The sequence below is a fragment of the Dendrobates tinctorius genome, unplaced genomic scaffold (genome assembly GCF_039654945.1).
Source record: "Dendrobates tinctorius isolate UK_male_01 unplaced genomic scaffold, ASM3965494v1 ptg000079l, whole genome shotgun sequence".
In the NCBI taxonomy this organism is placed as follows: Eukaryota; Metazoa; Chordata; class Amphibia; order Anura; family Dendrobatidae; genus Dendrobates; species Dendrobates tinctorius.
This window is the reverse complement of record NW_027361747.1, coordinates 13608983-13625219: the sequence shown is the minus strand read 5'-3', so window position 1 is coordinate 13625219 and position 16237 is coordinate 13608983. Positions and strand designations below refer to the sequence as shown.

The following is a 16237-nucleotide window of genomic DNA, read 5'->3' as shown; positions in this document are numbered from 1 at the left end:
GTAGTGTAGCAAAGCACCTTCGGCAGCTTCCTGCTTGGAGAATAGCAAAGCACCCATTGGTGGCTCCCTGCTTGGAACACGAAACGTGCTGGGAGGCGGGTGGAGTTAGTATATATTGGAAGAGCGGGAAGTTTTTAGGGTCTTTGGAGTAGTCTGAGTCAGAGAGTGAGGAGTCAGCCGGCGAGCGCGGCTGAGTAGATCCCTAGAGAAAGGGATGGATGGATGGGAGTGCTGCAGCAGTTCCCAGTGACCTGGGTCTGCTGGCACAGGAAAGGAAGAGTGAGAGAGCGACAAAGACTGAGAAGCCTAATTCTCCATAAGAAGGAAAGAATAGTTCGGAACGTGAGGAGAAAAGAGAACAGAGGACTTGGGTTAGAGGAGAACCCTTCCTAGAAGTTCTAAGCGGAAGGCCGGGGCCCGGTCCCCGAGGTTGTATGGATACTAATGGTCCTGCAGCAGACACCGGAGGAATAGAAGTAGTGACCGCTTTATTCCCACACAAGACTTGGGGGCACAGCAGCAACTTAATAGTGAGCCGGGACTTAGTAGCAAGGAGTCCCCGAAGCAGGCTACAGCTGTCTGCCATATAAGTAGAGGAACATCTGACAGGAGGCACTCCAGTGTAACTCAGTACTGAGAGTACTTCATCCTTAGGCGCTATAAGAGGAGACGATCAGAGAAGGCACATGTTGGTGGAGTGTTGGAAAGGAGGATTCCATCTGGCCTGGAGGTTGACTGAGTCCCTGACCCGGAGGAGATGGCACGGAGGCAGGCACCCGTTTGTACAGCAGACTGTGAGTAAAGATTTGGAACTACATGCCCTGGTGTCCTCCATTTATTCCTGCACCAGCATATTCAGCACGGCTACATCTCGGTGCCATCCACTACACTGTCTGCACCTATCCCCCGTCTCCTCAATCACTACACTGCCCTGGGACTATAGCCCTGCCTGTGGAGGGCTACAACATCTTTGCTGCACCACACCATCAGTCCCAGAGGATCTGCATGCAGCGTCGGCTTAACACCTCCCTTGCCGAACACCACAGGTGGCGTCATGAATCATTAATAGACTTTGACTCTTTTACAATGGAGCCCAGGGCCACGGGCCGGGTCACAGCTGCCGTGACATTCCCCATAGAGATCAACGGGCCTGGTAACGAGTACCCCACTTCCCTGGGAGGGCGACCCATTTCTGTCGCTTTTCCTCATCTTTATTCCAGATCTTGCAGTCCACTGCCTTGGCCTCCACTCTTGTCAGGGACACCCACATAACGCAGCTCTGATCTCTTATTAGACCGTAGGTCTCCTTCTAACACAGGCTGAGCCCTATCTGACAGGAAACTGTCTCTGTCCCTTCACTTTAGCCCTTCCCACTTTGGGCTAGTGCCAGCTATTAACTGTAACTCTCCCTACTGTCGGGCAGAACACAACACTGTCACCAGTAACTCATGTCACAATCATCATTATATATTCAAGTGCATCATAACAATACACTTGTCTTCAAGGGGGAACATGGGCAGTATGTCCATCTCCTTACACTTTCAGCTGCTTTGCCATCATGGTCTTTTTTTCTATACTTCACAGTGGATAATGTCCAAAGAATCAGCATGTCACTTCTTTTAACTGCTTTAGGGTTTCCAAAGCATGAAGCAGTGAAAAGAAGTGACATAAGACGCAACATGTGCACAGCAATGTCGGTTTGACATTGCTGTTCATTATCTTCTTTTTATGCAGCACTTTAGCTGTGCTTTTTCAGGAGGAATCCACCTGAAAAAGACGCCATGTGCGCGTATTCTAAAGCTTTCCCCAAAAAATCTTACAGGTGAATTAATACGTATTTTTATAGATATAAGCCCATACAAAAGTATATCAAACATGGATAAAGTGGAAACACATTATCCTCTTTGTGACATTTCAGTTCTGTATTACGGTAGGTAATATTAGCTGGAAATAAGTGACCCAGAGTCACAGGCTTATTATAAAATCTCCAGTATGTTAAGAGCATTTGTAACTATGCCTTAAGCCTTATACACTATAACCTATTAAAGGCAGAGAAGGCTATTGTAGAATGTTCACAATTAGTCATCATGAAAGTAAAGCATTTTTTCCCTTTGCAGGTCGTAACTTTGAGCGTTCCACTGTCAGGAGCCTGTCATTTAAGAAGCTGAACCGAGCTCTCAGCGTACTGCGAAGAACAAAGAGCGGGAGCGCCGTTATGCATTCTGCTGACAGGGAGCGAGGGATCCTGCAAAATGCAAATGTCACAGAAGATTGTATAGGTTGGTCTCTGTGCACAGATTACTGCTGTTATTGACAAATTATGACTGTAACGTAAAACATAACGTGTATATGATGACCAATGGCCCAATGATATTTACATTTGGGCTTCCATGGAGTCCAACAGACCTCATTGACTTACAATGGCCTTATGTGGTTCCGCTGTGGTGTTTGGCATGTTCACCACATTTGTTTCCCTTTTGATTTGACTGAAGCAAAGAAAAAGGCTTCAACTCATATAACCATGACTCATTAAGCAGTATTCAAACATTTACTGGTTTAAAACTGCTTGAAATGCCCCAAATTTTTTAACGCAGCTTGTAGTTGCACATACATTTTGCAATTGTTGCCATTTTTATTCCAATCCTGGCGAGTTCCATCAACTTTTTGAAAAATGAGTGGAGCTGTGATCAGAGGGTGCATGGTCAGACACAAACAGCAAATTCATCATACCATATTTTTTGGACTATAAGACGCACCGGACCATAAAACGCACCCCAAATTTTCAAAAAGAAAATAGGAAAAAAAAATAATCTGTCAAATGGGGGTCCGACTTACAGTCTGAATTCAGCTTACCGGGGGATATCGGTACAGGTGCAGGAGTGCTCATAGGGATTGTTCGGTGGTCCAGGCTGGTGCAGTGGCCTCCGGTAAATCCCATCCCAGGCTGGTGCGGCAGTGGTGCTCTATGCTGCGGCGGTGGTGCTCTGTGTTAGGGCAGCAATGCTCTGTGCTGGGGTGGTGGTGGCTCTCTGTGCTGGGGCAGTGGCGGCTCACAGCATAGAGCTGCGCCACTGCATAGAGCACCACTGCCACAGCATTTGTAAGCATATTCCGACTATAAGACGCACCCCCCATTTTCCCCAAAAAATTTTTGGAGAAAACTGCGTCTTATAGTCCAAAAAATACTGTAATTTACGCTACAAAAATGGCGTAAATTATGACTGGACTGATTGGAGTTCTTATCTCTGGAGTAGCATATGGCAGCTGAAAGAAGAGTCAAATTCATTAAGTTAAACTTGACACATCTTATTTCAGAGCACTGCTCATCAAGTGGAGAGCAAAATGCCAGTCTTGATGAATCGAGGCCATAGTGTATAGTTACTACACAACAGAGCCTGAGGATGTGTTCATAAAGAGTACCATTTATCAAGACCGACGTGAACATCAAGAACACCTAGGGGGAAAAAAAGTGCATGTTACTTCTTTGAAACAGATCCTGATAGAATTCATTACAAATTAAACATTGCCCAATGAAAAGACTAAAAAAGGTTGAGGAAATAAAAATCTTGTAAGGGAATGTATGTCTTTTTCAGGTGAGTTAACCTCAAAACCCACCTGAAGCACTCAGGAACCTCTCAAAAGAATGAACATTTGCTTTTCTATGTACTAACAATTTGCTGTTTATATGTTCTGGCCTTTGAGCTTCCTTTAATTGCTTCAGGTTTTACATTTCACCTAGCGGTTAAAAGAAGTGTCCGGACCATTCTTCAGGCGTTTTCTACTTTGCAAATACAAGTTAATGGGAAGGCTGGGCATCTTTTTGTGCATTTTGGTCAGGGCAGTTTCAGTGGAGTGGTGGGGGCGGAAGCCAGATGGCATGATGTCAAGGAGGGAGTTAGATGAGAGGTGGGAGGAAAGTTGAGCATGGACATGCTGTTCAAGGAGTTTGGAAACAAACGGGAGCAGTGATATGGGGCGATAGCTGGGCAGACCAGTAGGGGTCAAGGTTTGATTTTTTTTGAGGATGGGTGTTATGGTGGCATGTTTGAAGGCAGAGGGGAAGGTACCAGAAGTTAGGGATAGGTTGAAGAGATGGGTTAGGGCTGGAATGATCATGTTAGTGAGGTTGGGGAGCAGGTGGGAAGGGATGGGGTCAAGTGCACAGGTGGTGAGGCGTGATTTGGAAAGGAGATAAGTAAGCGCTCTTTCAGTGATGTTGGAGAGGGAGGTTATTAGGGAAGGGCAGAGGTCTGGTATGTGGAGCAGTTGGGGTGGTGGAACTGTAAAGGTTTGCCTTGTTTGGTCAATCTTGTTTTTGAAGTAGGTGGCAAAGTCCTCAGCAGAGATGAGGGGAGTTGGAGGTGATAGTGATGGGCGGAGGAGAGAGTTGAATGTGCTGAACAGTTGTTTTGGGTTGTGGAATAGTGAAGATACAAGGTTTGTGAAATAGGTCTGTTTAGGCAAGTGTAGCTTGTTTAAAAGCAGTGAAGTCATCTGGCAAGCGTGTTTTCTTCCAACGCCGCTCTGCGACCCTGGATGCTTGTCGAAGTTTTTTGGTGAGGTTGTTGTGCCAGGGTTGCCTATTGGTTTGTCGCACTTTGCCATGCATGAGAGGGGCGACTGAGTCTATGGCTGATGTGAGGGTGGCGTTGTAGAAAGCGGTGGCACTGTCCATGTTGTGGAGTGAAGATATGGAGGACATAGGTAAAAGAGAGTCTGAGAGTCTGTGAATGTCTAATTTATGAAGGAAATCTAAAGCAAACATGAATTTTTTGGAATCCTGGGGAAATCTTACTCACAGAGACCATTAATTATAATTCTTCACAGTAGAGGGGAGGTAACGGTTTATGACACAGTTCTGAGCTGGAGTTGATCACAGGGGTGTTATTCAATCTTCTTTTCATCACACAGAATCACTTCTCTTCACACAATGCTTCATCAACATATATGAAAGTCTTCACAGATTCTTCACCAATAACTTCTCTTCACAGACAGTGTCTTAACCTAAGCAGAATTGTACCTTGCTCATGCAGTAAGGTGGGGGGTGATGAGTCCAGTGCTGTAGCTCTCTAACTTCTATCTTGAGGTAATAAAGATGCCCCTGACTGTCTTGACTGCTTATATGATTATAGCAATCGCTTCCCAGGAAGAACTGATCTATACAGCTTGTCAAATTTGAGTCTGACAGGAGACTGTCTAGCACACTTCTTACTCTTGGATGTCCAGGTCACAATAACAACTTTCCCAGTATCCTCTGGGGCTGAGCTATAAACTCCCTGTCTGCTATAACCATTTTAACCTCTATAGTTGCTAGATGATTCTAAATCAACAGTGCACCTTCTGTCTGTCACAAACTATACAATCTGATCGAAAAAAGTTAAGGATTTCATTGATTACTATGGTAGATGATTAATCCCATGGCCGTTGCCACTGCAGTCTACCCACAAAATTGCATGGCTGTTACCAACCAATTATCAAAACCCACAAATAATGATAATAAGAATTTATATAGTACCAACATATTCCTCAGCACTTTACAATTCATAGAGTAATTACAAACTGAATGTCGACTTATTTTTCTGATACTTGAGACCACTATTGTATCCAAAAAAATGAAAAATTCTTTGTTGTGACATATGGAAAAGTCAAATTTGGTGGCACTGACACAACTACGATGCAACAGAAAACCACAGCACATGGTGCCGGTGTGGTTTTACACAAAAACAGCTGTATCACCCCCAAATGAGCACAGCCATTCCAATTGGCTGCTTGTATCTTTGTGTTCTGCTCTACTATCTGGTTTTCTGACCTAGAATTAAGTCTGTGACTGTGTTAGAACATCCTGATTTATGAAGTTGCTATTCTAATACATCTGACATGTTCAGATGAAATCTTGCAGCAATATAGGCTACAATTACACATCTGCTAAACATGTCAGTGCTAGATTTATAAACTTAGACCCCATATTCTATACTATTAATGGCTGCTGTCATATTCTTTTGAAGGATAAAGTTCATATTTGTCGACAGGCAGAAACAAATATTTGTGATGACATAGCCACACGAGGTTCATATTTCTCAAGAGAACGGGTCTTATTTTTGAACATCAATAGGTATTGTGTGGCTCAGTGGTTAGCAGCAGCACTGGGATCATAAGCACAAATTCCACCAAAGCCAACATCTGCAAGGAGTTTGTATGTTTTACCCGTGTTTGCGTGGGTTTCCTCTGGGTTCTCTAGTTTCCCCCCTACACTCCAAAGATATACTGATAGGGAATTTAGAAGTTGAGCCCCAATGGGGGCAGTGATAATAATGCTTGTAAAGCCCTGTGGAATATGTTGACACTATATAAGTGAGTAATATAAATAAATGTATGTCTTGCTTAGATGTAAGTGGGGAGAGGAGATTGAAATGTCCACAGGCGGTCAGATTGTTGAATGAAGGTTGTTTATTTAGCTAATAACTTTAAGGAGACAGGTTTAATAATGCTAAGTATATAAGGTGAAAATTTCATGCAGTATTTGGAGCAAAATAATATATTTGCAGTGTAATAATATGAATTTCTATTTTCAACAACTTATCTGGATGTACTGGATGTTTGGTGTGGACTTTCAGTGTCCTCTCTAGGACATACTCATTGAATCCAACCATCTGGAATTTGTCTAATCATGTTATATCATGTGAACCACCTATGGGTTTAGTTTATTTTATAAATGATATAAAGTTAAATGAAGGGACACAGTAATACGTGAGGAACAATTCCTGTAAAAGAAATGTAATCTCATCAATATGAACGTTGGATCTACATATGATAAGTGCTGGATCTCTCAGACCACAAATTAGAGCTCTAAGGTTTTCAATCAGATGACAAAGAAAGAGAAGTACGGCTGATTAGGGCGCTCAGACCAAGACAGACACTTGTTTTGGATGGAAAAGAAACTTCTTTACTTGGTCATTATGTCCTCACAAAGCTTTTCAGCGGTGAATCGCCTTCATCAGGTTTTCACCTGATGAAGAAGCTGTACTTCTCTTTCCTTGTATTTTATACCCTTCTGGGTGAGCAGCTTGGTGCAGCACGGACCCAGCAGGCTTCCAACCATCCTGCAAGACCTGAAAGACGGAGGACCTGTGGTGACATCAGCATCACATGGCGCCCCTTGTGCCCAGCTAACCTTGGAACCTGGAAGCCAGGATAACGAATGGTGCACGATAAGCACTGCAGGTTCTGCAAACGTGGTTATGCCAGCAGCATAACCACGGTAGGTTAGTGTACTTTGTTCCTAACCTGCTCATTGTTCCTAACCTGCTCTATTTGACCACCGGGTATCACACCAGGAGCGCCCCCTCCTCTCTCTTATTTTGAATCAGATGACAAAGGCATTCAATTTGTCTTTTACACCTTTACTTCCAGGATGGCATATATCACACACTCCATTTAGTTTATGGGGCCTTTTTTATCTCCTTAATCCGGAGTGTTGATGTTAATGGGACAGTTAATAGCAGCTTGACTACTCAATATAAAAAGTGGAGCATGAGACAAGTTGAAGATTAACAGAGATAAGGGAAGAGAGAACAGAAAAGTGTGTATGCATAGAAAAAAATAATGTCAAGTTCCCTGGGTGACCGGGTGAATCCCAGCTCTATAGCCACAGCTATGGCAGCCATGAAGTGCTGTCCTTCTGCTACCAGAAGAAAATGTCAACTGGACCACAAATAGTCACCACTGATCTAAATCATAGTGTATAGATACTACCAGATAACAGTTCTGAGCACATGTATATACTCACATCTGCACTGTGGGGTTCTGTAGCTTCGACAGTAAAATAGTTCATCTACTGTCATGTTTTCCATCACAACTATGGAGACATCAATAGTAATTCTGATGGACCTCATTATAATCAATGGTGTCCCTAAGTTGCCATTTGAATCTCACGTGTATGGACTCGACCCTTCACCATGACTATTTCTCTACACCACGATCGTAGTGTGAACTGAAAGGTGGATTTAAATAACTGCATTCAGTTTTTATATGGTTCCTTTAACATGTCTACCGTTTTGATGACAATTATTATGTTCATGACGTTACTTTATTGTGTGTAATGTATTCTGCTCAGTACTTCATGGGAAATTTCCAGAACTGTTGTTTTATTGATATGATACTTCAGGAGATAGTCTCTGTCCTTTTTTCAATAGTTGACAGAAACACAAGACTAACTTACCATGGATCACACGTGTCTTCATTAATAATATATTATTCCTCATTTCTATGTATTTTCCCAGTACTGCCAAGTCTGACCCACCTTATTCCAGATGGAGAAATTACTTGTATTAAAATCAATCGCTCAGATCCAAGTGAATGTCTTGGCATCAGGATTGTGGGTGGGAATGAGACTCCCCTAACCCAGATCATCATACAACACATCTACCAAGATGGGCTCATTGCTCGAGATGGGAGACTTCTTCCAGGCGACATGATCTTGAAGGTAATCTATGCTTGAATTTGCTGTATTCCAGAAATAATAAAAGCTCATCGAAATGACAGCTCTTGGGCACAAAACTCTTGTCCCCAATGAAAATTATTATGTGATTGAGAGATTATTTTGTATTGGAATTTGCCCCTGACCTGCTGAAATACAGTTTGTAAATTGAGCAATCTATGGAGTACCATTTCTCCTTTGTTCTCTGTTGTCCCTCATCAATGCAAAGCATGATATCTGATTTGGTTTGTGACTGGGATCCAAGAGGTAAGGGCCCCGTCACACATAGCGACGCACCAGCGATCCTGACAACGATATGAACTTGTCAGGATCGCTGGTGAGTCACTACATGATCGCTAGTGAGCTGCCAAACAGGCAGCTTCACCAGCGATCAGTACTAGTGACATGCGGGTAACAAGCGACGCACGTCGCTTAGTTACCCGCAGTGTACGTTAAGATACCAGCACACTGGTGCAGGGAGCTGGTAACCAAGGTAAACATTGGGTTTCTAAGCGTCGCGATGTTTACCTTGGTTACCAGCTCCAGCTCGCTGATCGCTGGTCTCCCGCCTGCCACACGCAGGCCATTCGAGCATGATCAGCGATACCCGGCAGGGGGGCCGGTCACTGATATGTGTCACAAGAAGCGATCTCGCTGGTGAGATCGCTGTTGCGTCACAATACTTGTGACGACAGTTCTTTGTGCCCTTGTCAGTCAGTAGTTGTAAATTCTTTTGGTGTGATTCAAGTCCCGACTTGATTACGGTTTTATGAGGTTGGCACACATTTGAAACGCCTCATCCTCAAACACAACAAACGGCATTGGCGGTCCTTCAGGGTTCGGAAAAAGTCATGGCTGTGGAAAATTGAAATTATTCCCATACAAACATTGGCCCATGTCAGAGTTTTTGAAAGCCAGTGAATCATTTCCTCGTCCAAATGAGCTAACATCCAAGGTGACAAATCGACAGTCAGCACCTGCAATCGCTATGAGAACAATCGAAAAGTATTTTTTGTAATTGAAATACTCGGATCCACTTCCAGCATAATCCGAATGTGTTTGCCGTCCACAGCCCCCAAACAGTTTGAAACATTACAAATGTCCTGGAATTTTGCAGCATTTTCCAGGCAGAGTTCAGTTGTGAGTTGGGGGAGGAATTCTTCATGCAGAACATCACATAAAGCACCGCAGGTGTCTCCAACAATCCCAGAAAGTGTGGACACTCCCATCCGGAATTGAAAATGTAGAGATGATAAGGTCTCTCTGGTAGCCAGGAATCTGCCGAACAGAAAATGGGACAAAAAAAAATCAGTACCTGGCTTTTAGAACAATCCTATGTGAATACGTTTCCGCCCAATGATCTCATCATTGGACGGAAAAGTATTCACATTGATTTTTCTGGCTAACACGGTACCACAATATAATTTATTATTGTACATCAGAACAATCATATTAATGACAGGTGTTTCTTTTTCAAAAATTGCGTACCTCAGGGTCACCAACAGACGTCCCTCAGCAGGAATTGCTCGACGTAGATGTGTGTCCTGCCTGGTGATGGATCCTCGGACACGTAGCAGCAAGTCATCGAAGCAGTGTTCCGACATTCTCGTGTACTCGAAAAATTTCTCAGGGTTTTCACACAGCTATGTGTACAATGAGTGGTAGGCTCCAAGGTTCTCGGACTTCAACGATGGGGTGTTTCCAATAGCAACGACGTCTTCTCCGTCTTTCTCTTCTTCTTTCTTCTTCACAAGCCACAGCAAAGGCAACAGTCAATTTCAATGACAAATCAAGATTGAGTATGAAGCTCTCCACGCTAAGATCCGTCTTGCAGCTGGAAACAGCAGCAAAAGACAAGGATTACTTCATTGCAGTGTGTCTATATATATATATATATATATATATATATATATATATATATAGAAATCCCATGAGACAGGCCCATTGGGTGTCTGGTGTCGAGAAAATTCTACTGGAAAAGCATTGGAAATATCAAATGCATGCGCATAAACAACGCAAACGCATGCAAAAACGCATACTAACACATGCACACACAGCAGTTTTTTAGGACATGCATAAGATGCGGATAAAAACCACTGAGCAAACATACGATTTCATGTGTTTTTGCATGCGTTTGTGCATGCAGATGATACGCTGCGCACAGAAACGCTAATGTGAACCTAGCCTAAGACAGTCCAAAGTTAGACTGGACAGTTTTAATATATTTTTAATTTATCAAAGTGGTTGAGGCTGTATTATAAATCTAGTGCATCTTTAGTTTAGTCCAAGAGCCCATATCACCGGCCAATAATCAGATACAGTCCGAGCATTCCTAGCAACCTGATGTGTTCAGCTGACTTGATACCATGTTCTATACATGTTTCTGTTGAGTTTTCATTCCAGACCAAGTTTCAAGCTGTAATGTATTTAGGATGTGCTGATCATGTTGATCTCAATCTTGTATACTATGCAGGCATTGTCTTCTCCTGTCTACTGAAGATGATGAGCAATTTGTCTCTCTTGAACACTTATTATGATCACCTTGTTGCACTTTTTTTTTTGTCATAATATACTTGATTCTTTTAAGTTGACTTTTCATTTTGAACATGACATGTTATCTGCAAATGTGAAGAATCTGCAAATGACAGTGGATGAGGATCAGCAGAGGTATATAGGGAGAACAGTGGGATGATGACATAGAATCCTTACATCGTTCCTGGCCCGTGGTACATGGTGTACTGTTTTTTTACACAGTATATTTGGTTGTTTAAAGGATTTGATAAAAGCAAAGTCCTCATTAATGAAGGCACAGCTTAAATTACATCAATATTTGAATGATTATTATATCCAGACACTCTTCCCAACAAGATGCTTTTCTCCACATATTGTTCTGATCCCAGGATCTGTTTTCATTTTTCCTCTTGTGAACCGTAGCGTTCAGGATTTTCTGACACATTCACCATTCACAAACTAAACTTTCATAAAGATTAGATTTAAATGAAAATCACACGCCATTTTGGTTTAATGTATTACTAAAAAAGACATTTCTTTCTTGTAATACACTGCTACTACTTGTCGACATATAACTTTAAATGCTGAGAAGGAAAAATATGTAAATTTGATTTACTGCTGGAGGTAGGTAGGTCTAAAAGTTTTCTTTCAAGTAATTCTTTCCCATGTGCAAATATGTTTTTTTTTACACATAGAAATTTGTAAATATCACCATGAACAATTTGTGGTTTGAAAAAAGATTGTTGAGAAACTGAACATTTCCATTGTTATAATTATAGAATCGTAGAGTTGGAAGGGACCTCCTGGGCCATCTGGTCCAACCCCCTGCTCAAAGCAGGATTCGCTAAATCATCCCAGTCAGATGTCTGTCCAGCCTCTGTTTGAAGACTTCCATTGAAGGAGAACTCACCACTTCTCGTGGCAGCCTGTTCCACTCATTGATCACTCTAACTGTCAAAAAGTTTTTTCTAATATCTAACCTGTGTCTCCTCCCATTCAGTTTCATCCCATTGCTTCTAGTCTTTCCTTGTGCAAATGAGAATAAAGTTGATCCTTCTACAATGTGACAGCCCTTTAGATATTTGTAGACAGCTATTAAGTCTCCTCTCAGTCTTCTCTTTTGCAAACTAAACAATCCCAAATCCTGCAACCTTTCCTCATAAGACAGGGTTTGCAGACCGGTCACCATTCTGGTTGCTCTTTTCTGAACTTGCTCCAGTTTGTTGATGTCTTTTTTAAAATGTGTTGCCCAAAACTGGACACAATATTCCAGATGAGGTCTGACCAAAGAGGAGTAGAGGGAAATAATGACTTCACGTGATCTAGACTGTATGCTTCTGTTAATACATCCTAGAATTGCATTTGCCTTTTTTGCTGCTGCATCACACTGTTGACTCATATTCAGTCTGTGATCTATTAGTATACCCAAGTCTTTTTCACATGTGCTGTTGCTTAGCCCTATTCCTCCCATTCTGTATATGCTTTTTTCATTTTTATTGCCCAGATGTAGTACTTTGCATTTTTCCCTGTTAAAAACCATTCTGTTAGTTGCTGCCCACTTCTCCAGTTTATTTATATCTGTTTGAATCCTCTCTCTCTTCTCTAGTATTAGCTATCCCTCCTAGCTTTGTGTCATCAGCAAATTTAATCAGTTTACCCTCAATTCCTTCATCTAAATCGTTGATAAAGATGTTGAACAATACAGGGCCCAGGACAGAGCCCTGTGGTACCCCACTTGAGACATTCTTCCAACTGGATGTGCAGCCATTTACGACCACTCTTTGGGTCCGATCAATAAGCCAGTTATGAATCCACCTAACAGTTGCCTTGTCCATTCCATACTTAGTCATTTTTTCAATAAGGATTGTATGAGATACTTTGTCAAATGCTTTGCTGAAGTCAAGATATACTATATCTACAGCATTTCCTTGATCCACCCAATCAGTGATTCCGTCATAGAAGGAAATTAAGTTAGTCTGACATGACTTATTAGTTACAAACCCATGCTGACTCTGTTTAATCACTTCATTCTTATCCAGGTACTGACATACATGTTATTTAATAATTTGTTCAAAGATCTTTCCTGGTATAGAAGTCAGACTCACCGTCCTATAGTTGCCTGGGTCCACCTTCTTCCCCTTTTTGAAGATAGGAACATTTGCTCTTCTCCAGTCTTCTGGGACTTCTCCTGTTCTCCAAGAATTTTCAAAGATTATGGAGAGGGGTTCAAAAATTTCTTCTTCTATCTCCTTCAGTACTCTGGGGTGTAATTCATCTGGACCTGGAGACTTGAATTCATTTAGGTTAGCTAAGTGTTTCCTCACTATCTTTCTGTTTATAGATATCCTGGATTCTTCTATTCCCTTAATAGGACAGTGAAGAACAGTTGATGTTACATTTCCTTTCTGAGAGAAAACAGATGCAAAATAGGAATTTAAAAGTTCGGCCTTCTCAACATCCTGTCTTACCATTTCATCATTTTCATCCTGTAAAAATCCTATAGCATCTTTGACTTTTCTTTTACTTTTGACATATCCCCAAAATCCTTTATTATTGCTTTTGACATCTCTTGCAAGCCTCAATTCATTGTCAGCTTTAGTAATCTGATTTGTGCCCTGCAGGTTCTGCAGACAGCATTATATTCTTCTTTAGATATGCCTCCCTCTTTCCATTTTATAAACTTTTTTTTATTATAACTGAAGGCAGGGAGCATTACTGTTGCCAGAGGCAAATTGAGCTTTTGCTGCACTGGAGCGCCCCCACAGGGCCATGGGTTACTCGGTACCGGGTCGGTCAGGCTCTTAAAAAGGGATGTCACGGTGGCAGTGACCCCGTCTGTGGCCATGGACGTGCAGCAGTCAAATAGAGGAAAGTTGTGTGGTCTTTAATCGTGACGCCACCCGTGGTGTTCGGCAATGGGTGGCCGACGCTGCAGTTTTGGTCCTCTGGGGCTAATGGTGACGCAGCAAAGATGGTTCAGCTCCCCACGGGTAGAGCTGGGTCCCAGGGCAAATATATTTGCTAGTTCAGATGGTGGTGAACATTGGGGTGCAGAGAATAAGTGAAGGACACAGAGAGGTGCAGTTTTCTTTACCTTTTACTTGAAAGTAGTTGCAATCTGGGGTACCACATACAGATGATGGATTGAGTCCAGCTCACCTGGTGGCATTCAGGGGATCCACCCTGCCAGGTGGGGTTGGGGACCTTGCTTCTGTGCTCTGTTTTCGGGTCCCTGCTGCTTGTTGCTAAGCTGCCACCCTCTCTTGCGTGATGGTTTCTAACCTGTATGACTCACAGCATGAGCCTATATCACGGGTACTAGCCTTTTCACTGTCAGCCCCGGACTCTTGATCTGCTGCCGTGCCTTCAGGTGTTCAGTATCGCCAAGGAACTTGCAGTCCCCTGTACTCCAGATTCGGCTGTCAGGGTGTACAGCTCCTACCCAGCCAAGGACTCTGGCGTCCCTTTTAATATCAACGCTTCACTCTGGGGTCTGCTATACGCAATTTTAGTTCCCCCTAGAGCCTCTTGTCTCTGCTCCTGTCCCTTCCCTCTTCACAGACCAACTCCAACAGTCTCTAACTGTCTTGTCATGAGCCTCAGCTGCTCCCGTTTCCATGACAACTCCCTTTTTTACTCTCTCCGCTGACTTCTTACTGACTCACTAACCCCACCTGCTGGCCAGAATTTATAAGGAAGCTTACCCTTTCTGACCTGCAGCAGGAATTGTCATGTACCCTGTGTTACATGGCATGGGGGACCCCCTCCTGCCTCCAGACATGACACCACCTCTTAGAGGGAGGCAATGTCACTATGGCAGCCAGACTCTGGGGTGTCACAGCACCCTTGGCATAAATTTAGTATGGTGCTTAAGCACTTTTAGTAGTTGTCATGTGACCAATCACATGCAATTTGCACACTTACAGTCACGTGTCGATTAGCTGGTCTTCCTAATACTCTCAATATACAGTGAAAAACTACAGTCCCTGCTTCATTGAGAGACGCAGGAAGAAAAGTTATTTGTCAACTGACCGTAAGTAAGAAAATTGCTAAGGAGTGGTCATGTGATGACTGCTGGAACTGACAAGCAAAGCTGAATTTTGACCGTGAGTATATTACATGCTGTTAGGATTTGGCATGCTAGAGTACCTAATTTTATAAATAATGCTGTTAGCATAAGTACAAATATAATAACCCTTAACTTGCAAAATGGCACAATACCTTTTTAACATGTATCACATCTGACAAGTTTTGGATTGCTACATGTGCACAGATTCAGAACCAATAATAATATATGAATACAGCACCAAAACCACCAACAGTATAGAAATACATCACCTTAACTTCTGTCAGTACATGAATACATAACCAGAACCACAGTTAGTAGATCACCTAAATGATTATCAGCACAGGAATACATCACCAGAACCATTATCAGTACAGAAATGCATCACCAGAACCATCTTCATTACATGAATACATCACAATAACCATTATTAGTACAAGAATACATGATCAGAACCATTATTTATACATGAATACAGCACCAAACATAATACAGTGATCAATGTCAGGTCAACCCAATATACAATTGTACCAGAAGAACCTACAACTCCCAGTATGTCCTTAAGAATGATAAGGAGATGCTGGGCGATGTTGTTACCAGACATCATCAGACTGCAAACCATACAGGAACCACAGCACTGATGAGACGTAAATAGGTATTTACATGCAGTTACCTTGTAGGTGACTTGTTCTCTGATATAAGTCATTCTTTTTCTTTTCTTCTTCAAGTGGTCCAGAAGTCATGATGAGTGTGGGCATCCAAAACTTGTTTCTGCAGACTTCCCTGTTCTCTGGTCTTTTGCAGCTCATCCCAACAAGTTGGCCTTCAATAATAACAATGCCATTATAATGTACCTGAATAAAAAAAAATCTGCCCCTGAATAAGTAATTGCCCTTTACTGGGCTCCTTGAACAAAATATGTTACTCACACAGCCCCTCTCACAGTACATGGCCTCCACACTGTCCTCTCCTATAAAATATTGACTGTACACTGTCTGCTCTTATGAACTATAACCACCACTGTCAGCTCTTATATTTCTATAACCACCACGTTGTCCTTATCTTAGTGTTCCCTACCTTGCTGTTCCCTTCCCATGCTGGGCTCACTCTTCACACTGTCCACTCATAGTGTGTCCCCTCTATAATTCCCAGTCTCTATACTGTGCCCTCTCCTCACTGCATAC

The 16237-nt window shown here is 42.5% G+C and overlaps 1 protein-coding gene across 8 annotated transcripts in view; it reads left to right on the top strand.

The window, feature by feature from the left end:
• The window catches only part of LNX1 (ligand of numb-protein X 1), a 294610-nt gene that overhangs the window by 152467 nt on the left and 125906 nt on the right, over positions 1-16237 (top strand). For all 8 annotated transcript variants that reach the window (XM_073583540.1, XM_073583543.1, XM_073583545.1 and 5 more), the window contains 2 exons: positions 2118-2279; positions 8280-8482. In XM_073583540.1, the coding sequence (XP_073439641.1) occupies positions 2118-2279; positions 8280-8482 (365 nt within the window). The remainder of the gene's footprint in view (positions 1-2117; positions 2280-8279; positions 8483-16237) is intronic.